At 39.5% G+C, this 23510-nt stretch overlaps 1 protein-coding gene across 2 annotated transcripts in view; it reads right to left on the bottom strand.

The window, feature by feature from the left end:
• ssbp2a (single stranded DNA binding protein 2a) overlaps nucleotides 1-23510 on the bottom strand; it is a 35402-nt gene that overhangs the window by 4452 nt on the left and 7440 nt on the right. For both annotated transcript variants that reach the window (XM_033972664.2, XM_033972663.2), the window contains exons 2-5: nucleotides 14485-14557; nucleotides 11357-11418; nucleotides 11165-11249; nucleotides 383-472 (exon numbers count right to left, since the gene is read on the bottom strand). In XM_033972664.2, coding sequence (XP_033828555.1) covers nucleotides 383-472; nucleotides 11165-11249; nucleotides 11357-11418; nucleotides 14485-14557 — 310 coding nt within the window. The remainder of the gene's footprint in view (nucleotides 1-382; nucleotides 473-11164; nucleotides 11250-11356; nucleotides 11419-14484; nucleotides 14558-23510) is intronic.

Here is a 23510-nt window from a genome sequence, read left to right as displayed (position 1 = left end):
TGGAAATCTACGGCCAATCATCTGTGAGTAAAAGCATCTCATATCACCCAGCTCTAGTTTGTTCACTAATTCATGTTAAACTAATCGATCAAAATAAATAAAATGGTGCTGTTTGTATATGTGACATTAACGTGGATGTACTAATATAAAAAACTCAATAGGTCACATTTCAGATTCAGAAAAATCTCCTATATTAAGGGTTTTTTGAACAGTATTTCAAACATTTACAGTCATTTTCATCAGGAGCGTTGGGTAGGATTCATTGTAGGAACATATTTTATCATTTAAATATATCATACCATATATACTGTACATATATAGACCTCGCACTATAATAAATTGAACTGAACTTAACCTCTCGAATATATATTGTGTGCAATACCTGAAAGAATCCCGGTGGCACAGGGCCCACTGGCATGCCCTCTCCTGGGGGCAGACTGCCGAGGACAGGGCTGGGGGCGGCTGCAGCGCTCTGAAACAAAACACAAACACAAACACAAACACACCAACTGTCAGTTCAACTCAGACTCTAGGTCTCCCCCGTGCTCTCTGTCTGTGTGTGAGCCGCTTCCTGTTGTGGGATTATTTTGTAGGATTATTTGTGTCCCATGGGTGTTTTTATTATGGTCCCAGACGGGCGGCAGTTGCACCCATCAGCGTTGCCCCTGTCTACTTCCTGTGCCATTGTGCTCCGGACTCCCTCCTCGCGCCCTTCCTCGCCCCCCTCTTCGCTGCGCACTAGCCCTTTGCACATGAGACGCACAAACGAGGCGGCCTGCTGTGTCATGTTCCTTTCAAAATAATAATGTTTTATCACAGTTTTTGTCTTATTTTATTGTCTACCTTCCGTACTCTTAGATTTTATAGGGTTTGGTGGATGTTTTAGGTTCACATGGGCAAAAACCCATCGTTGTTCCACTGTGCTCAATGAGTGGTCAGAACTTTAAACTTCAATGTCTCAACGCAGTGAGAACAGTGACTCACAACAGTTTGCAATTCTGTTTTTCTCTTTATATGCCCGTGTTTCATAATGTTGTGTGGATGCTCCAATGAAACACAGTGTCTGAAGTATTCCAGCCCCTGAGTTTTTAGGTCAGGCAGGTTTAATCAGAGCCGAGATAAAAGCAGACTGACGACATGACTGTACCCATCTTTCTCTCCTGTTCACCCCTTGGTAATGTTCACCAACAGAGCGCAGGGTAAACACTAGGGTCTATAGTGAACAATTGATAATATAGCAACTTTCCAATATAAAAGAACATCAGTTTTATCTTCCAAACAAGAGTATACGGTGATATTTCTGCAGTTTTGTGTTTAATTTTCCTGTACATTCAGTTTTTGTGCAATACATAAACATGAACCAAGATACTTAAAGGAAACTTTCTGGAGTTTGCATATCATTTTTATGTAAATAAGAAGGAGAAGAAGTCAGGTTTCGTCTTGTTAATTTTATAATGATTAGTTTAGTCTTTGTGTACAAATTGTGCTCTACAAATAAACTCGTCTTGCCATAATATTCGTGAATACTGCTGTAGTGTAGACAGATGGATGCTGTCTGAGGTTGACCGGTGAGAGATGGGGTTTAGTTTGACTGTTCCACATTATCCACAGAAGCAAGATTTCCCTGTTTTCTCTAGTTCTCCGACTTGAGCTGCGGATTAGTGAAAATGCCTGTATCCACTGGCAGCCTGTAGGTCTGCTGAGTCTGCCTTTGCAGTGAGGAGAGCAGGAGTAGACGGAGGGGAGAGGACAAAGCACTGTGTACGTGAGTTTGTGCATGGGGAAGAGGGGGAAAAATCTACCTGACCTGCTGACAAAGCATGTTTCTAAATACAGCAACAACAAGTAAATAAATAAACAAATATGCCATGCCAGGAGTTCTGCCTCGCCCCACAAGTGTGCCATTCTCCATCTCTAACAAAGATTTGTGTTAAGGCAAGAGTAGGCTTTTCTCAGTAAACAAATTATAATCTTCTGTCTTGTACAAACTTGCAGTCTTCAAGTCATACAGTCAATTTAATGTTTTATTCATAGTTTGCAATGGTTTAACTAAACACATTTTCTACAGAAGAAATGCAACTTTGAGCAATTTGTTAAGTGAATTGCAGAGGTAAAGTATTGCTGAAACCTGAGGCCCGGGGTCAGTCCACATAGAGTACGTTCTCTGATAAACACATGCTTCCTCTCCACAAACTCATTTGTTACATTAATTATTCAGAGCTTCACTCTCCAGGAGGATCCTTCAGCCGGGCAGACCAACAGCCCTGTAACCCGCTCCACTTCATAAACAACAAGGCATGGCAGAGAATATTTAGAGCTTTGGAGAATGAGGCTGCATGTGGTGCCGAAAATAAAACAAAGAGGGGACAAGGTTATAGACGTTTGGTTGGATATATAGAGATAGTAATGCATGCTATAGTTACACGATTATAAACTGGACAAACAAAGCAGGACAAGTTATGCAAGAAAAAAAACCCCTTATTGATAAAAAAAACAACATGCGTGACACTACCCTCTATGTGTGACTGCAGAAATACAATATTCATCAAATATTCTGCACAATATTCTGCACAAAAGTTGAAAAATAAATAAACTAACTGCAGCTTGAGCAGAAGTTTAAGTATTTTTTAGTATTTAATTGTAAATAATGAGTTATACATACTTCAGAGTTGTGTACCCTTCACGCTCTAATCCCACCAGTCCACTGTGTCAGTAATGAGATAAACTAAAAACTCTATATATAAACTCTGTATATTTTGTGTGATTGGACGAGAGGAGTCCTTTTGCCTCTCTACTTCAGAGACAGAGAGGCGCTCAGAGAAGTGTGAGCAGAATCTCAAAAGGCAGTCTACGTCTGTCCTCCACTGTCTCAGCCCACCGCCCCCACTCCTGTACATCCAACCCAGGCTCAATCACCTCACTGGACGACCACGGAGCAGCTCACCAATAATCTATTTAAGTCAATGCAGCTTTTGGAGGCTGTATTTGGAGGCTGAAACGTGTCAGTATTTAACAGAGGGATGTCATGATATTCAATTTCAAGGCTACTATTAAGCTGTTGAGAAGAAATATCACACTGATTATTATTATTATTGATACAACAACTAAACAACAGTGATAGACAGATAAAAAAAAAAAACACCACTTTGGAAATTCTTTAGAAAGTCAAATCACAATTATATAGGCAAATTGAAGTATTCATTTGCTTTTAACATTTTTGAGTGATTTATTTAGGATGCTTTCACACTTGTACCATTAAAATTAAGACTAAAGTAAATGTGAATATACAACACTATACTATTACATAAGTAAAAATATGAATTATGTTTCAAAGCTTAAAGCAGCAAAGTGAAAACAGGAGACCAAAACAGGATCTAGACTCAAAGGAAGAGCCCGAGCCCCTCCTCTTTTTCCCTGTTTCCCGTTGCACCATCCTCTAAAACTCCATTAGTGGACTTCCTGAAGGACATCAGCGATGGATGAAAAGTAAAAAAAAAATAAAACAAGTCACAAAACAGCAGACATGTGATTGTGCAGAAAAACTTTGAGACTTTAAAGTGAGTGGAGTCCATGTGGGGGCTCTGCTTTAACCATGTGTTATTCACTGTCTCCTGTGGCGACCGCTGGAGGTTCAACGCTCTCCACTGTCCGAACGCATTTTGTAATTTCAAGGCAGATAAATTTCACCCTCTGGCGTTAGGGCATTTATAAGTCCAAGTACAACTAAAAAGAAAACATATAAAATCCCCCTCTTTTTACAATGTGTAGGGATGATTTGTGCATTGTATTTACATTTATAGCCAGCAGTTGATTGCAGAGGTGATACCAAAGAAACATTTTACCATAAAAATTTACCTGTTATGAACCTATACTCTACATTCCTTAAACTAATAATTACTGACTCAAAATTCTTAAATATTGTAGGTAGCTTAATCAAAGAAACAAAAGGCCAACTTGCAAAAGTAAAAAGTAATATGTTTTGGAGTAAAAAGTTTTGCATTTGAAGACACATTATTGATAACACAAACAAAATGGTGGCACTTTGAAATCAAAAGTGAATCAACACAAATTTAACCACGTCGGAAACTGAACCGACACTTTAAACAGGTGTTATGTTACAGCTATAAACCTCCCAAGTGCATTGTACAGACAAGTATCTAAACAGACTTTTGAGAGCAGCACAGACCTTCACCGAGGTGTCTGCAAGACTCAAACCTGTAATTCTTCTGCTTTTATACTGGATCCTATGAGTACACAAGACTCGAGGGTTATCTGTGGGCCAATGTGTAGCTTTAGATTCCCCAAAAGCATCTAGTACCTCTGGGACTGTAGCATTGACACAATTAAATACAGACTCTCTTTAAGACTTTACTCTACTGAACGTGAGACAGAGCAAGGTAAGAGAAATAGTCAGCAAAAAAAGGTATAAAATGGGGTTAGTTGGGGTCAAAGAGATAACTTAGTGGCTCAATTGTGTCAGCACTTTCTACTTTGCCCTCCTGCTCTTAGTCCTGCTGTAACTTTACTGCTGCAAGCCCATATCATTTACCACACACACAGCTACTGTGTAAACTTGGCAGCTTTTCTGGATTTTTTTCCTCTTTGACTGGCTCAAATAGCCCCATAGAGTAGGTCAAGTTCAACAACATGGCTTATGTATCACACTGAAATTAAAGATCTCTCAATGAAGTCTTACTTTTGACAAATCAAAAGATTCTCTTTTGTTATCTCACAAAATACTATCATTTTCTTAGAAACATTTCAATTTCTAAAAGTGTACTTTTAAACCTAATATAGAATACAAGTTATGGCCTTTACTATTTAAAGCACGGCCCCACTTTAATACTAAATAATGACCATGGGAGTCATCACAATACACAATGCACATTTGTCTAAGTGTTGTTCTACATATTTATTTTTCGAAGAGTTTGACAAACTACAAGCCCTTTCAAACTTTGTCATAAAGCCTAGGCTCCTGGCTAAGTGCATATAGTTTTCATAATCAATAAGTGTGACTGCAGTGGACTATAAATGTCTGTCCATGCCCTGGAGCAGTGTTTAAACTTGCCCGGTCCCGGGAAACCTGTTTGTCTGCACTCAGTCACTACGTTTACATGGACAGAGAACAGACCAAACAATGAACCAACATGTGCTTGTTCGTGGTAGTTTGTCATCACTACTAATCTCACAATCTAACGTGCAGCTGAATGTCTCTAACTGGACTGCTCTATGCTGAGGGCATCTGAGTACACACCAGCAGATGTGTTTTTGGGATCTGGGAGATTCAAACCACGGCACTTCAGTCATGTTTCCTGAGTTTACATGCATTTAGAAAAAAAAAAAAAAAAAAGTTTAAATTGGACTAGCCCAATTATCCAGTTTTCCTGGTGTGCATGTGCATGAGAAGTGACTGAGGCCTGCAGCTGTCAGCAGCTCTGTGTCCACACACATGTACAGAGAGCACATCAGATACACAGGTCCAGTGTAAAGTAGTTTAGTGATAAACTTGTGTTTGTACATAACGTTTCATGTGGTAGTTTAGAGAAACTGCCCCTGTGTCTGTAAAGTAGTTTACTAATGAACTTGTATCTGTACATAATGTGTCATGTGGTACTTTAGAGAAAGTGTGTGACAAAGACAGCCCTGCTCTCGGTCTCCTCTCCTCCGCTCACTCTTATTGCCATGGCGATGATGTTACAGTGAGTCACCTCCTCCTCGGCTCCACAAGGAACAGACCCAGACTGGGCTCTGTTTCCACGGAAACAGACTGGGGGTCTCCCCAACCCCCACTGGCTCTCAACTGGTTCAGCTCTGCTCAGACCTTCCTGTTTCTAGGTTGTTTCTGTACTCACTTTGTCTGTTCTGAACATGGAAAATACAGTTTCTTCCACAAGTTGTTTGGGCTTTAATTAAATCTTTACATGGCATCTGGTCCTGTTGATTTGGAAATACTTTCTGAAAATGTCTGACATTTTATGAACACAATTACAGCACTTGAGTGTAAAATATTAATTCTCCTTCAGGACTGATTATTTGATACAATAACCAAAAAGTGCTGCCCAATTCAGCTATACATTCTGGGTTCCAATAATGTGCATTCTTATAGTCTGTTTCTTAAATTTACCAAAGCCTTCTGTCTCAAAATTGTTTAAGGTACAAAGAAAAGTTTGTTGAATATCAAACTGATGGTAGAAGAAGACATGTGCTTTTATCTGGAGCAGAGTGAAGATGTTTGTAGCTCTGAGTCTCGCTCTGCTCTTTGGCTGTAACGGTTGTGTGCCTGCAATCTCTCATCCGACACAGTGATAGCAGCCACTCTGCACTATCTTGAACTGTGTCTGCACCAACCATGGATCGTTTAAAAGATCACATAAAAATATGGACTAAACTGTGACTAAACCCACAACTAAACCAGGACTAGGCTGAGACTAAACCTTGACATCAGGACAAAACTGGACTGAGAGTATTTGTCAGAAAAGTACCAGTGACTGAAACAGTATTACTACTATGTAATAGAATGTAAAAAAAATAAAAAATAAATAAAAATAATAATTAAAAAAACAATTGATGTACAAATTCACCTAAATTAAAATTTGGTCAATGCCCTTTTGGCGTTGTTGTTTTTTTTCCAAAAGCTATACTGTTAAATTTATTCATCACCATTTCAAAAGTTATATCAAATAAAATAATGTATCTTTATTCATCCTCAAAGGACAATTTACTGTAAGTGCACTGAGCAGTTAAAAAACAATAATTATCATTCTTCCATGCACAGCTTGGGCTCTGGAACCAAACTCCTCAAGATGCATTGGACTCTCCACTTCTCTGGTATTGTTTGTGGGGAGAGGCAGCGACCTGGTGTGGGCTTGTTTATTGCCCACCAGCTCAGCAACCATGTGCCCAATAAATGAGAGGGTTGCCCTCCACCCTCAGGTCGAGAGCAGGTCCAAATAACAATGCAGAACACCCGGCCTTCTTGGACTCCCTGAGAGTAGTACCAGACACAGTGCACTCCATTGTTCTACTGGGAGACTTCAACGCCCATGTGGGCAACGACAGTGACACCTGGAAAGGCACCTCTCTCCAGGTGTCATTGCCGTTGTCTACTGCCCACTGGGAAGAACAGTCGCCCTGAACTGAACCTGAGAGGTGTTTTGTTTGTCCATAATGAACACTGTGTTAAAAACAACTGTGCACATGGCACCAGGACACCCTAGTTTGGAGGGCATTGATCTACTGTGTTGTCGTGTCATCTGACCTTCGGCTGTGTGTCTTGGACACTTGGGTGAAGAGAGGGGCAGAGATGTCATCTGATCATCACCCGTTGGTGAGTTCGACCCGCTAGCAGGGAAGGAAGCGAGACAGACCTGGCAGACCTATTTCTGTTGTGAGGGTCTATTGAGAACCTCTGTCAGTCGGGTTTTCATCTCACACCTCAGTGAGAGCTTCACCCAGAATCCTGGAAGTGGCTGGAGGAAACCCCCAAACCCAGTGGTGGACACGGGAAGTTTGGGATGCTGTCAGGCTGAAGAAGGAGTCCTATCAAGTTTTGTTGGCTTGTGGAACTCCTGAGGCAGTTGGAAGGTATTGGAGAGTCAAACATGCCACAACTTTTGCGGTCACAGAGGTAAAAAGTCCGGGTTGGAAGTAGTTTGGGGAAGCCCCCATTGGGAAGGACTATTGGTCAGCCTCAAAAGCAAACCATCTGACCCCTCAGGAGGGGGAAATGGTGCTTCACCAACACTGTTTACTCTGTGGATGGACAGCTGTTGACCTTGAAGGTGGAAAGAATACTTTGAGGAACTCCTCAATCCCACCTTCACGTCTTCTGAGAAGGACGATCTCTAGATCTCTAGATCTTGTTTGGGTATCTTGGCTAACACACCTGTGTAATATTGTGTGGCAGGGTTAAAGGTAGTGGTATTTCTGTTTAAGAAGGGGGCACAGAGGGTATGTTCCAACTACAGATCACACTCCTCAGTGTCCCCGGTAAGGTACTGGACTCACAGAACACTGGACCAGCTGTGTACTCTCCGTCAGATGCTTAATAGTCCATGGGAGTTTGCCCAATCAGTCTACATGTGCTTTGTGGATGTGGAGAAGGCATTTGACCATGTCCCTCATGGTATCGTTTGGAGGGTGCTCTGGGAGTATGGAGTATTGGAGTCCAACAGGACTGTCACCGGTTGCGTTCATTGTTTTTATGGACAGAATTTCTAAGCACAGTCAGAGGCCATAGGGGTCCTGTTTTGGGATCATAGGATCTCATCTCTGCTGTTTGCTGGTGATGCTGTTCTGGTGGCTTCATTGAACCATGCTGGAGAGACTAGGCCTGCCTAGGAACGCCTTGGGGTCTAGAGGAGCTAGAGGAAGTGTCTGGGGTGGGGGAAGACTGGGATCCCTGCTCAGAGTGCAACTCCCTGCAACTCAGCCCCGGTTAAGCAGAAGAAAATGGATGGAGATGGATGGAGACTAGTATTGTATTGATAATATGTGAAAAGTATAGATACATATCAAACTAACAGAACTGTTATATTCAGTGTAGATTTTCTAATGCAAGAAAAAAAATAAATAAATAAAAAAACAACAACTTTATGATTCTCATCCTTGTGCAAATGGAAACAGTTTGCTCGGTATCGGGAGCACAATTTACAAAGCACTTAACAGAACTGTAAATGGCCTTTGTGATGCCTGAAAAGCCTCTTCTGAGAACGGCGATCAATAACAGTGCCTCTCTGTGCGATGGTTTCATCAGTCACTCTCCATCTTTCCCTTTTAACATTAGATTACTGTATTAATGTCCATGAGAACTTCTACAGACACTCGGTCAAGATATGATCGACATTACACACGCTCACAAACAAGTGAGAAAAAGCCAAGCCAGAGTAACACACACAGACAAGTCAATAGTTTCAACTGTGACGGTTCAAATGGGGATAATGGTGCAAATCAAATCAAGTCATGTCAGTGACCAAAACTCTGCATGAAACCCTCACAAAACAATTTAGAAGCTAATCAGGGTTTTATTTAATTAATTAAATATTAGAATAAAAGGCAAAAGTTACATAAAAGATCATAGTAAAATGTATTATGCAGTGGATAGGAGGGACGTGCAGCACAGAGAGACTGAAGGTGACCTCAGTCTAATTGTAATTAGTCTAAATTTAAATGTCTGATTACATCCCTGCAGGAGGATCTACCAAGCTGCCCTGTAGTGGGTAGGAAAGCAACACAAAAATATACTCAGAATGTCTTCTGTTATGCAGGTTTTATCTATCACAATGCTGTGTATGACTATAATAAACAAATGAGAAAATGCTCATTTGTTTCTTGCAAGTTATGTACTCTATTACTATTTGTGAACATGCTTCACCAATGTTTTACATAAACGTGTAGTCTGGACATCGGTTTTATTTCCATATCTCAGTTGGATGTGACTGACAGGTGGATTCAGCCACTTAGAGTAACATGGTCCATCTGTATAAAAAAAAAAAAAACATGGCTGCTTACAAGGGAAAAAAAAGAACAAGAGATGGAAGAAAATAACATCGACAACAGTAAAATACCGTGGATATGTGCTCAATCAATAAGCAAAGCACTAAATAAACCAGACTGAGAGACCTTCTATGTAGAATATACAGACAGAACTGTATCCCAGGCTACTGGACTTGTTTTTTGTTTACTTTTGCTAAGATCGTCATTCTTGATGCTTGTGTATTTTCTTGAATTAAATGTTGTCAGCTAAATTGTTATTCTAATATTACTTAGTATAAGTGCATGTGAAAGACTTTCATGTTATTTTAATAATAACCTTTCAATAGTACCTGAGCTGAATATATGACACTGATCATAGTTTTACATTATTTAACCCATAAGAACCCGGACCCATTTTCCTTAAAGGAAGATTATGTGGGATATACCACAGACCAAGTGGACCACATAGAACACATTTCTGCAAAGTGTTTGTTACACTGGTGTCATTGTGAAGAAAAGCTGTGTTTAAAAAAAGAATCCCTCCATCATCATCAATACTCAAAATTCTGTCCAATTTAAACTTTCATTTTTGGTTCATTCTTACAGTATGGCTGCTGCGTACGTTATGTCAACATATATTTTCAAATATCAGGTTGCCATTCTAGTTGTGTTTTGTATTGTTTCTCTCATTTCCCTGGTGCAGTTTCGCTCCATTCTGTCTGTGGATGAGGTCGCCGTGCCCTCCGCTCTCCCTCGCCCGAGCAGCGATGACATCACCACACAGCGGACTATTCATCATTATGTTCATCAGAATCACCCACACATGCACACACACAAACACACACCTACAGCAAAGAGGATGAAAGCGGGACATCCAATATATCTGCTACTATCACACAGAGCAGGGGAATAGAGGGAGACTAATATAGAGGGAGGCTAGGGACCATTGTGCTGGGGTAGGCAGAAACCTCTGACCTCAGGACCAACACTACGTCTCAATAAACCGTAGTATAGACAATTGTGATGAGTCAGGCCACAGGCTTACACAAAAACAAACTCTACCCCTAAGGAGAGAGTTACATACCTCTGTCTGATCACAGCTCCCATAGTCTTACCCCTGAAAGAGTTCATATTGAAAAAGTGTTCTACAGAAACTCTATATGTGTAAATGTGCACTGGTAGAAGATCATGAGATTGTGTTGAAGCAAGAACCGTAAAAGTCACAAACCATGATATATTTTTGATGTGTTTTTTTGTCTGTACACTCAAAAACTCATATGAAAGAGTCAGTAGCAATGACGTAAGAATTAAAGCCTTTAGTGTACTTCCTGATGAGGCCTGTCACGATAATTACAATATCGTTAGGCGTAATATATATTTTGGGGCTCAATATTTAACATGTGTATATGTATTTTCTTTACAAAATTGGGGATTTGTTTTATATAAAATAAGATTTGAGCTGTTGAGGTTTGAATAAGTAATAAGATACTTCTATAATTTGTTAAAAAATGTCTTTCAGGGATTGTTCTGTTTTATTATACATCAATGGCATAAAGTAGTTTCAGTATTATTCATTTCTTTGCACAAGTATATCATGCTTCAGCATTTAGTATCATGACAGCACTATAGATTTATCAAAAGACTGTTTACATTTGTTAGACAGGGCACATGTAGTTGGCGGTCTACTCACATAGTCATGGAAAGCCTTGGCCTCGCTCGAGTGTTCGCAGGTGTCTCTTCTCTCTGGAGCGGCACAGTACAGGTCCCAAAACACACTGTAACAGAAATGTCAATGAGCGAATGGATAAACCACTTCCGCAGAGCAAGATCACTGAGAGAAATCAGATATGAATGAAACTACAAGTAACTGTATTAGTCTTACCACCACCACGAGTGAAGGAACCCCGGAGGCTCCCCTAATGTGATATTTTTCTCCCATCGGATCTGCACAGAGAGACAAGACAGATGCTTCCTATACATTAAAGTGTAAAAACAAGTTGGACATCTGAATTAGCCTCATTACAAGTGAACTCTTCTTAACACATGCATTATGTAATTGCATTATGATCTTCAAGCTGTGGGGTCCCTAAGTGGGTAAGTGAGTCTCGCTGCAGCTAAAAGCCTGTGTCTATTCATAAAGAGCTGAATATATATAGAAGTGTATTGTACTTGTCTGAAGATGTGCAGAGAATGGTTTGCTCACTCAAAGCCGTATAAGACTAACCCCTCTGCATTTTAACACGTCTGTCCTTTTGTCAGTCATTTTTCTTCTGAAGCAGACACCAAGGTCACATTCTGGAGAGGGCTTAGATATGAGACGTATACAGAGACATACAGATGACAGAATATCGAGTTTATAACCACCTGCATCGTTCATTTACTAGGACCTATATTTCAGTTGATTACATGCACGTTTGAATAATCCTGTATTGTCCTGCATTTGAAGCGTAAGTGCTCTTGAAATTCCTGTTTTACCATCTTCTATTCCCACCCGCTTCTCTGTATTAACTTGCGTTTATATTCGAACTCTGGGTCATACATGCTGGGTTGAAAAAACAAAATGAAAATTAGCTGTTTGTTACAGTGAAACGCCGTATGAAGACCAGGAGCAGAGAATCACTTTTGAACAGCAACAAAACAATATATAATGTGTCGTCCTTAATGACAAGAGTGAACGCTGTTTCACAATTTTGAATTATCACGTGCAATATCATATTTGAAGTAGCCGAATGTATTACAGTAATGAATTGCCTGTGGAAATGTGCATCCAGTTAAATGCATTCAATTATCTAAATTCAGCATCAATTCCAATATTCTTTTTTTTTTTTTTTTTTTTTTTTTTATGTGTGCCTTCAGAGCTTTATTTCCAACATCTATTACATACCATGCCTTTGTGATGGTCCAATATTTCCTTCTGCTACAGTGATATCAGAAATACAGTAACATGAGCTATATCTTATAATAGAGAAGAACTTATTCTCTCATCATTGCTCAAGTGGGACCCAAGATGCAGAACAAACATGACAGATCACATTTCTCATTTTAATTGGCTGTAGTCTCTTCTCCAGCACTATTCCACAGTTCATGTCAGGATACTGTCTTCTACCTCATGTGTAGGAGAAAAAATATCACTGAATGAGCCCACTGCCCACATATCTTCGGAGTTTTGAAGCAGTGGAGTCTAAACAAGCTCTGTTCAAAGTTGTCATGACCGCTCTCCCTCTGGTCATGGATAAGAGGAAATAGTGTGGCTAGCGTCTGCTCCATTGTATCTGGAACACCTCCAGCTCTCCTGACACTTTTACTAGAGACTGTAAAGAGAGGGGCTTTCTTACCGGAAAGACCTCATTCATCAGAGTGCTTTAGATGCTATGGCCAATTATATTTGATTATGTTAATGTGCAAGTCCTGGGTTGATCTTGAAATTATTGTCCACTTTCAGCAAAACTGGAGAATACATGGCAGGGATAGTATTTAGGAGACAAATATTGTACTAGAGCAAGATAAAGATAATTTGTATGGGTTTTCAGAGGATCTGTTTAGATAGTCCAGCATCATTTTCTAGTGGAGGGCTCACCACAAGCGTTTTTGCTTTGCCTGCAGTGTTCTACAGCGCGGCATTAAACAAACCTATACATTTAGAGATATTACAGTGGTACAAGATTTATTTCCATCCAGTCTTGCATACATTTTTCATCAAGATCTTGCATTGATGATGGTCGAGTCTGACACTGCACAAAGCCTTCTCCAGCACATCCCAAAGATTCTCAATGGGGTTAAGGTCTGGACTCTGTGGTGGACAATCCATGTGTGAAAATGATGTCCCATGCTCCCTCAACCACTCTTTGACAATGCCAGGATTCATCGGGCTCAAATTGTGATTTTGCAATATGCCCGTGCCATCAGGGAAGAACAAATCCATTGATGGAATAACGTGGTCATTCAGTATATTCAGCTGTGTCAGCTGACCTCATTCTTTGAGCACAAACTGTTGCTGAACCAGACCTGACTCGTATCTATAGGCTTGTACCTATTTTCTTAGTTATATCCAGGAAGTGACTTTTTTTTTTTACCAGGCAGTGTAGTATTACCTTTTAAAAATGCATTCTTACTGTGACCGGGCTCATCACGGCACCTTCTTGTCTCCGTGGAGATAGATACATTTAAAGGGCCCATATTACACTATTTTCTGTTATCTATCTGTTATAATGTTGTTTCCTCATCACAAACATACCCGAACTTGTATTTTGTTTCATTCACACATTTTAGCACACAAATCTTGCATATTTAGCCCGAGTTCTTCTCTTAAACAGGAAACACTGTGTTCCACCTTGTGATGTCATGTGGTAAAACAGGAAGTGTGTTTTGAAAACTTCACAAACCTTCACTAGAATCATTTGGATAATTTCAGCACTGAAATTGCCAATCTCTACTCAACAAACAGTAAACTGTTAACTTGAAAACTAGCACTGTATGACATCAGAAGGTGGAACAGAGTATTATGAGCTTTGGTGATGTGAAAGTGTTACTCAAACATGTGTGAAGGAAACAAAATACAACTCCAGGTATGTTTTTGATGAGGTAATAGCATTTTAACATGGCTCAAAGTATATGTCCCTCCAAAAGAAAACATGCATAGTGCACCTTTAACCTCCCCACTGCCAACTTTTGGATGGTGACCACAGAACTGTCATGTTTAATACTACATACTAATAAAACATACTAATTTAATCTTCTTTTTATGCTCACACAAAAACATTAGACAAAAGGCATAACAAATACAGCTACAGTCTAAGTTGCTGAGTAGATAAAATAGTTAACTGCAAGTCCTATAGTTCCATTCCTACTAATAATGCAGCGCTTACGTTAACAACCCCATCCACTGCTGCTGCTGACCTGTTGGCTCAGCAGCGAGAAGCCACACTCATTCAATTAAGTGTAGACTTACTGGAAGCAACGTTTAACAGTCACACTAAAACCGTTAGAGTGAGCACAGCTCGCACAGCTCACCTCTGATAAGAAGGTCTGTGCGGACTTCTGAGCTCCCACGTGCAGCAAATACTCGTACACATACAGCGCTAACCTGCAAGAGAGCACAGCGAGAAGAGGAAGAGGTTAACAAACAGAAAGAACTAGGACAAGTAAGAGTCAGGTTTGCGGAGGTGCAAGCTGACTCAATCAAGTATGCATGTTTTTTTTTAGATTTTCAGTGCCGTAAACTTAACCAAAATGAAATAGTAGTATAGTTTTTGGCTAAAACGTCACACACTGTGGCTTTATTATAGATTTTCTAAAAGCTCAAAACTTGCTTTAAAGAAACAACAACTCACAAAAGGTAAAGCTTGAAATAAATGCCAGCTAGCGTGCACGGATGTGTTGACACTTGTACTTGCTTGAGCCCAGTTTAGTCGTGATGTAGACTTAGTTTGGTCCTGTCCTGGTTTAGTCCTGGTTTAATCACAGTTTTGTCCCAGTTTTAATGTGGTGTTGGTGCAAGTTTGGAGACAACTTAAAATACGTACAGATTTAATACTTAATTGCTAGATATAATTGTTGATCTTTAATTAACCTGGTAAATTAACATACTGTGCAGCTCAAGAAAGCAAATAAAATCCAGAGTGATAACTTCTTCCAAATCTATAGCAAAAGATGAAGAAATCTGTCAACTGGACAAATCGTTGTAGGATTGAAGACGTTTGGCTGTTCATCCAAGCCGCTTCTTCAGTTCTGGTCAGATTCCTGGTGGACACTTCCTTATATTTATCTGAAGGGAGGGGCTAACTACACTGAAACTGTAAACAGCTATTATCTCCAGTTTCAGCCTTAACGACCCCATTCAACCTTTAATGGCCCTCCTATTGTTCTCTTTTGCTTCTTTTTGTTTGCTTTGGGTCTGAAGATAGAATCATAGATGGATTGTCTTCCCCAAAAACTTCATCTTTTGCTATGGATCTGATCTGGACGACTGAGGGATTCCGCAGACTTCTTCCAAATCTATATTTTTAGTTATATTCTCGACATGTAACAAAGTTCAGCTCCACGTTTCCTAAAAATAAAACACATGATGCCAGCGTGTGGGTTTGAAGTGCCAAGCAGCTCCAGAATGCACAGTGTTACAAGGCTGTCACAATCTGTTCCAATTCTCACTCGAAAAAAAAGGGAGACACATTTTAACGTGTTAGCCCTGGTATGCTAACAACACTTAATGCTAACCTTGGTAAGTTATTCCTGACAGACAATATCCACCTGTTAAAAGAGCAGCCTGTGAAGTGTCTTTGTGATAAAACATCTGACTTGAACGGTCTACACCAGGGAGCACGCTGAAAGACTTCTCCAGTGGCTTTGATCACAGCAGGAATTAATTAAAGCCTTGATTTGTTCATCAATTCTGTTCTGTGTGTGAATGTGTGTGTGTGCGAGAGAGAGAGAGGAACAACGTGTTTACAGAAGCAGGAGACATTCTGACATGGGAATACACTGTGTCACATGAATAGTAAAATACTCCAAATTACAATATAGACATTATAAAGCAGATTGAAGATTCAAAGATGTGAATCGTGGCCCGATGTGGTCAAAGCAGGAGTTCAGACTTAAATAAAAAGTGACTGAATTGGGCCTCTTTTGTCTGGACCACGTAGAGACACAGGTGAGTAATGAATGTGAATGTATTTAACTGGATTATATAACTGAGAAGAATAGGATTAACCAAATACAATATCTTTAAAGTCACTGTGTATGTGTGGTATTTGACTTAAAGGTGGGCAATAACTAAACAAAGACTAAACAAAATAGTTACAAAAGTTATAAAAAAAAAATACTAATAAAATAATAATAATAATAATAATAATAATAATAATGTGTGAAATTAAACAAAATTAATGTGAGATTTATAGTAGATTGGTTGCGTAATATTTAATTCACAACCAAGACATTTACAGGCATGTTTTAGCGCAAATCATGTAATAAATCTCTATAGGGATAACGGGATTAAACATATATTTTAAAATAATAGAGGTATTAAATGTTGTCAGTATTTCCCACCCACATTTTATACAATATATTATAAGACCCACATTATTCCCAATCTTTCTCCGTTAAAGCCCCGTTTAACCAACATCATGTCTGTATGGATTGAAAAACAACATTCATTCAAGAACATACCAGTCACCAAAGAATTAACAACACTATAACATATTTCGGACGAGAAAGTTGTTTCAGAAAAGCCTTGAGCATCCCATATTATTACAGTTAGCAAACGCATTTCCAAAACAAAACGATCCCGCTCAACAATAAACAATTTGCTGATGAAATTTGCTCAAAGATGCTGAGAGACGGCCCGTCTCTCACCACATCCCCAGACAGCTGCTGTGACCCACTGTATCCAGCCTCTTCGCTCCCTTTTTGTGTATAAAAATAACTCCTAGACGTCTACCTGTCTGCTCATGATGTACTGCCCACTCCCTTGTGTCGTTGGCCATCTTGTTTTAACCATAAAAAGATGAAGAGTAGCTGGAATCTCCCTGACTTCTCCTCCTCTTCCTCCCTAGTGGCGCCCTGTCTCTGATGTTTAACCAGAAAAATTGAGACAAGAGCGCTGCACAGGGACAAGGTTAACTGAACAATGAGAGGCTTGACAAAACTCTTGACACCTCAACAACCCCGTATGAATAAAATATGTGATTTTTTTTTATGGGAACATTTCCGAGGAACAAATGTGCTTGTGTTGCAGCGTTTTGTGCCAATTTATTCTCCCCTTTGAGCCCCAATGTCAAATACAACGGCATGGGTACGGGTGTTACTGATGCTTTACAATCTCTCACTTATCCAGGCCTGCTCTGATGGTTTCATATAGAATGAGTAGAGTGACCTGTGCTCATAACAGATTCAAGGGTGAACCTGCAATTGATTTTACAAGAGCTCCGAAAGATAAGCACGGGCCTCTACGTAAGAAATGTCCAGGAATAGTGAAGCGAGTGTAGAAGTCGCACAAGGTGAATGTGAGGGATAATGTTTGGGGAGAAATTCAATGAAAAAAAAAAACTAATGCTTGAATGGTCAGTGTTAGAATCTGACCCTGTTTTGCAGTAGAAATCACTTGAGACGAGGGTTGTGTTGAAAATCAGTATCAAAACAAGACACTTTTTGAGCAGGTATTGATACTAAAAAAGTCACATTCATAGTACAAAGGGATTTTATTATCATCACGGTATTGGAATCGTTATTGAGTCTATTCCTTAGTATCGAAACAGGGAAAATGCACTGTCAAACTGACCAGCTTTCAAATTTTCTGAATGAAAAAGATTTGGTTTGCTCTTTGGAGTATGGCTATATTTAAGAAGTATTTTTGTTACAGCTGTGCAATTATTTCTTAAAATGTGTTGATTGATTTGATTTTGACATCCCTATAGTTGCAAAACAATTGTCCAAGGTTTTTAACAGACAAAAACACGATGTTCTTTCTTAGACTTTTTTTCTTTAGTTACAAGAAATCTGCTTGTTTTGAGACTTTGAGAAGAAAGCGAATGCAGTGCCTGAAGTGGAGCACCCTTTTTACCCACATCAGCATTTAGAAGGGACCAGTAGATCACTGCTAATCAATTTACAGCACTCCCATGGCGATCAAAGCCTGGCTCTGACTCAAGTCGCGCAGCCAACGACTTCTCTGATTGGATTTGGCCCTTATAGATTAGCCGGGATTATTTCACCCCTGTTGAAGACGAAACCGGAAGCCATTATACTGTGATCATAATCCACAAATATTTACAGGACATGCTGACAAAATCTAACAGTATGATTAGTTTACCGTTTATTCATAAGTGTTTGAATGGACTATAACAGAAAACATAATGACCTGAAAAGAAATGGTTAGGCTGCACGAATAATTAGTACAGTTGAGATAACAATAGCCCACAAGAAATCGCATTACATTTTAACCACTACCACAAAAAATGAAAAATTGCCCCCCAATATTTGCATTATATTAGATCACTGGGGATAGCGGCACATTTATTATAGATGTAAAAAATGTCAAATGCAATTTTTAAACTGAGAAAAAACAATAAGGGAAATCATTTCATTTCTTTTCTTTTATTTATTGATTAATCAATTCATTTTATTTATTTTAATCAGGCAGATCGTGAATAAAATGTAACAGGTTTCATGATTGTTTTAGCTATAGCTGGTTTTAAACACAGAAAGTCTCATGTTGTAGGCTGAGTTTGCTGTGGGCGAGCATGTTAACCACCTCAGGTAACTAGGTCAGGAACAACTCACTGATCACAGATTTCCAACATGGAGGATTCTGGGTAAAACAAAGAAGAGAGAGCACTGCTGGGGTGACAGAGAGGGAGATGAAAGCCTCTGGTTTGGGGAGATGAGTGCAGTGGGACGATTAGAAGCTGGCAAAATGAAGAAAAAGTGCAGAGGATGGAGGTTATGGGTGCAGCAGATGAGCCCCAAGACCAATCCTCATGAGATGTGTAAACTTTCATATTCTAATGTAGAGGCTCCACAACAGAGCAGTGTCTCCGTTAGCCAAGCACCCCACTGTGACCGTCTTCTGCAAATTAACACAAAAATCCTCCACGGGATAAAAAAAGCTTAGCTAACCTAGAATCACAGCATTCTCTAAAAATAAAGGCTTGGGGAGGAGCGGCAAATATGAAATACGCTCACATGGCTAATTCACGGAAGTTTTAATGAACTTTTTGTGTGGAAATAACAACAGAGGACACGGCCACACATTTTGAAGTTTGATGTATTGCTGAAGTAAATACAGACGATAAATGATAATACTGATTTGCACAACTGACACAATAACCCAAGAGCAGATTTAAACCACAAAAATTATCAGCTGCAATAAATAAACAGTGAAATGAAATGCTATAATACTTAGTTTGCATCTATAACGAGACACTGAAGTTATTTATTGCGCCTTTAGTCTTATCATAGAGACAAAAAAAACAGTTTTCCAGTAATGCAAAGTAAATGTACAAATGATAAATATTGCAACAAATATACAAAAAATAGTGCAATAACAGGCTATCAGTGTCCAGAGACGAAGACAACAGCCAATATAATAGTTTAGTGGTAAATTCTATATCGCAAAAGACAATTTTTTTTTCAGAATAGTAAAAAATCAACGGGTGTTTTTGGCATTATAACCCATGGTACAAAATTGTTGAACCCAGTTGCTAGTGTAGCAACAAAAAAACAAGTATTCATGTTGTTAAACCTGGACATTTACAAAAATATATGTTGTTTTATTATCTCAAATGATATTTTCAAAGTTTCAAAGTTCATACTCAAACTATTCCATATATCCTACATCTTTGACTTCTACTAAATAATAAAGCTCCTTATTAAAGATTATTGCAGAAAGAGCAACTATAACTACAAAATAAATCAGAGAATAGCATGGATACTGATCTGCCTATGCTCAAAACTCATATGAATTAATTTTCTGATATTTTGAGGTGAAGCCTGGAGACAATCGGGAAGAGTTGTAGATTTCCCCCTCTGTCACATTATATAACACTGCAGTCTCAATGTGATGCAACACAGACAGTGACAGCAGCAACCAGGCTTTTTGTGCCAGTTCTTATTAGCAGCAGCCAGATATTCAAAAAGTATCACAAGTTATATTGACTCTAAGTAAAGTTTAAACGCGCACTGTGTACCTTTTCTGGTGGGGGCTATGTGCTGGTCTCCATGGAGATGTTACTTTGTCCTCAATGTTCCACAGTATGGCATCGAACTCAACCATCCGTCTTGCTTTTATTCAATTACTGGTATTTTGAGTGTTGAAAAATTGACTTGTGACTTGTTTTGGTGGCGTCCTCTGCTTGTCTTTATGGAAATAGAAAAATTGATTACCATATGCTGCGGAATATAGCAATAAGATGTCCACGGAGACAAGCAGGCAGACAGACTCTTCACCTCGAAAGTTACATAATGGATCTTTCAATCTTTGTCAGTACTGGTGCAACAGTTGGCCCACGTGTGATGGCACTTTGACTAATTAAGCGAGACTGAGGCTTTGTATGCAATTAAGAGCTAAACAAGTGGACTTGATTCATTAGCAAAGACAGACAGCAGAGGGCTGTTGTGATGGTGGGACAGTGGTGAGGAGGGTAGAGCATGCACGCAGGATAAACAACGACAAATATAGACCCATTACTCTTGTTCAATAATTCATCTCAAGGCTTCAAGAAAACAACAGGAAAAACACACTCAACTACAGTCGCTGGCCATATTATTAGGTACATCAAGTCTCAAAATTCAAATGTGGAATAAATGGGGCATTTTCTCAGAACTATCTTCTCTTATGATTTTGTCCTTGGGGACATTCTGACTAGTTCAAGTCACATTTAGTGTTTTATATTAAAAAACTAAGCTGATAAAAGTTATTGAAGTCTTTGAAAAGAGCACACATCCACTTTATCCCGTGTGCCACAGGGAGATTTGAAAATAGGAGTAAAATGATGCATATAATCAGTGCTGAGAAAAGGACAAATGCAAACGTCAACAGAAAAATAAAAACAGACCTAGAGAGAAGGATGGAGAGATAGAAATGACAAGTGTGGAGTGAACGAGAGATCGGTAGAGAGAGAAGTAAAGACAGAAGTGAAAGAGAGGGAGAGAAAAAAAGACAGAGAGAGAGACAGGGAGAGAAAAAGAGACAGAGAGAGAGACAGGAGGAGTAAATGATTAATGAAGGGAGCTGGAGGCAGAGCCGGGGGGAGGTCAGGACAGAGCCGCGAGGAGGCTGCAGCCCGGAGGACACTGTCCACTGCCTCAGCTCACACAGAGGACATATGTTTACTGAATATGAAATTTAAGATAGATTTACGCAAATAAAATCACATTTCTATTCATTTAAATTCAGTGGTTAAACTTTTATGAGAAATTATGTCAGCGAGTTCTTGACCAAACCGCTACTAGAAACAAAGTGTCGAAAGATATTACATTTTTTAATAGTACTTTTATGAAGTGTATGTGCTCAGTCTAAGGCAATCTGTTACAATGCAGATCTGTGCTGCAGGGATAATGCCAGAGCTAAATATCTATAGTTTTAAAGAATTTAGTTTGATTGCTCCTCAGTAATGGTCATTAATACTGCATATACTAAAATCAACAAACCATTTCTCTGTTCACTTCTGCCAAACATTCTAGTGACTTTGCATTTACATATTCTTCTCGGTATACCTTTGTCAAACCCGTGCATTTTATTAATCCTCTGTGGCCGGAGCACTGGCTGTTCGCTGATGCATTTCTAATTGGTATTTTTGCTGATGGTCACAAGTTAAATCTATATTCTCCATTATCCTTCCACTCCATCCCCAAGGGTCCTGGTAATGGCTCCAACTAAAGGCAAAGCGCTGTGGTGAGATACTGCACATATGAACTATAGTATCTGCGCTGTGTTGCTCGCTGACCTGTGCACATAAGGAGTTGGGCTATAACTGAAACTTATGCGATGCCAGAACATTCTCTTTGAGGATTATCTTGTACACGTGTCATAATCCAGCTCCGAAGCCACCTCAGGAAAGACACTCAAACAGACTGTGCGTTATCTGCACATGGACGTGTTTTGTCTCCACTGGGATGGTGTCATGCGCTGCTCTGCTTGGTAAATGTTTGCTCAGGACTTTAGCACAACTCGTAGTAAAGCCCTTAGCGGTGGTTTGGCAAAGAAAAGAAGGTTTGATGCCCTAACTTTGGCTTGGCAAAAATCAGTGCTGGTAGCTTTGGGACTTGTGAGAAGAGCTGGCCTACTTCAACAGTGTTAAGGGGTTCAGCAGCTATGCACAATGACTCCAACACGCTGAATACTGAGGGATATACTTCTTAGCTTTGCAATCCAAAAACTCTTGTGCTAGGCTAACCAAAGAAGCCGCTCACAGGGAAATTTCTCTCCAGCAAAGAGTGGACTTTATTATTGATGGAGGGTTGAAATGGCATGCGTAAAAGAATGAAGCTCATATCCTGAGAGAGAGGAAGGCTGGTGCACTCCCCAGCTCACCTCAGGGAAGGATTCATGTTTACCTTTCATTAACTGCAAATCCCACAGTCTCCTGCTGCCCCCTCCCCTGGGGACAGCCAAATACATAAAGTCAGGAATATAAGAGGAATAATGAAAAAACAGTGCACAGACAGAGAAGTTCAAGTCCCTCTCATATGAGCAGTCCGTATTTAACTGTATTAAACTCTCATTTCATAAGAGAAAATATTAGTTTAATATTACAGTTGTTATTTGAAAGTTGATTTGAATTGTGAAGTAATTAGTAATATAAATAAAAATAGTATAACAGCATTTATCAGTAGGCCTATTCCACTTAAGTCATGATCAGAAAAAGGCGTAATAGCAGGAGTTGTATGGATAAAACCTAAAATATAACAGAAATTTGATGTGATTTAAGTGTTAATTGTAAGATTCACTTCAAATATTACATTTTAAACACACCCAGGTGCATTAACATTTGAGAAAAGGCTGAAATCACCTGCTAAACTAATATAAAATGTAATGCTTCCATGCATTTCAGAACAGTTTGCAGAGGGTTAGCTCCAGATATTGAATTGTTTGCCGAAGAAGTAATGATGCTAATTGCGACCGTATTCAAATTGCAATGTCGATTAGTCTGCTATAAATCTCGCCGGCCTGATCAATAGATTTAAACATTATTTAAAAATCAATCATATTATTAAAGCATGATAGAATTTATGGCATCACATTTGCATTTCCTTGCCAAAAAAGAGACATTCAAAATTGAGCTTGGTGTAATTTTGCAGACAGGAGCAGTACACTGGCAGCTGGGACAATCCACTCCCAATCTGATGTGGAAAACAGCAAATTAGTGTGGTTGCAATTAAGCCTTGAGAGACAACACAATGAGAAGCCCGCGCCCATACACTCGCAATCAGATGAAATGGAGCAGCTAGTCCTGTCAGCAGAGCTCCGACTTCACAGCCTCCCACAGCAGACAACAATGGCTAGACCCAGATAACAGGAAACACCAGCTTATCAGAGAGCCCAA

The sequence above is a fragment of the Periophthalmus magnuspinnatus genome, chromosome 9, assembly GCF_009829125.3.
Source record: "Periophthalmus magnuspinnatus isolate fPerMag1 chromosome 9, fPerMag1.2.pri, whole genome shotgun sequence".
NCBI classification, from domain to species: domain Eukaryota; kingdom Metazoa; phylum Chordata; class Actinopteri; order Gobiiformes; family Gobiidae; genus Periophthalmus; species Periophthalmus magnuspinnatus.
Note: the sequence above shows the minus strand (reverse complement) of the source record. Positions and strands in the feature narration are given on the sequence as shown.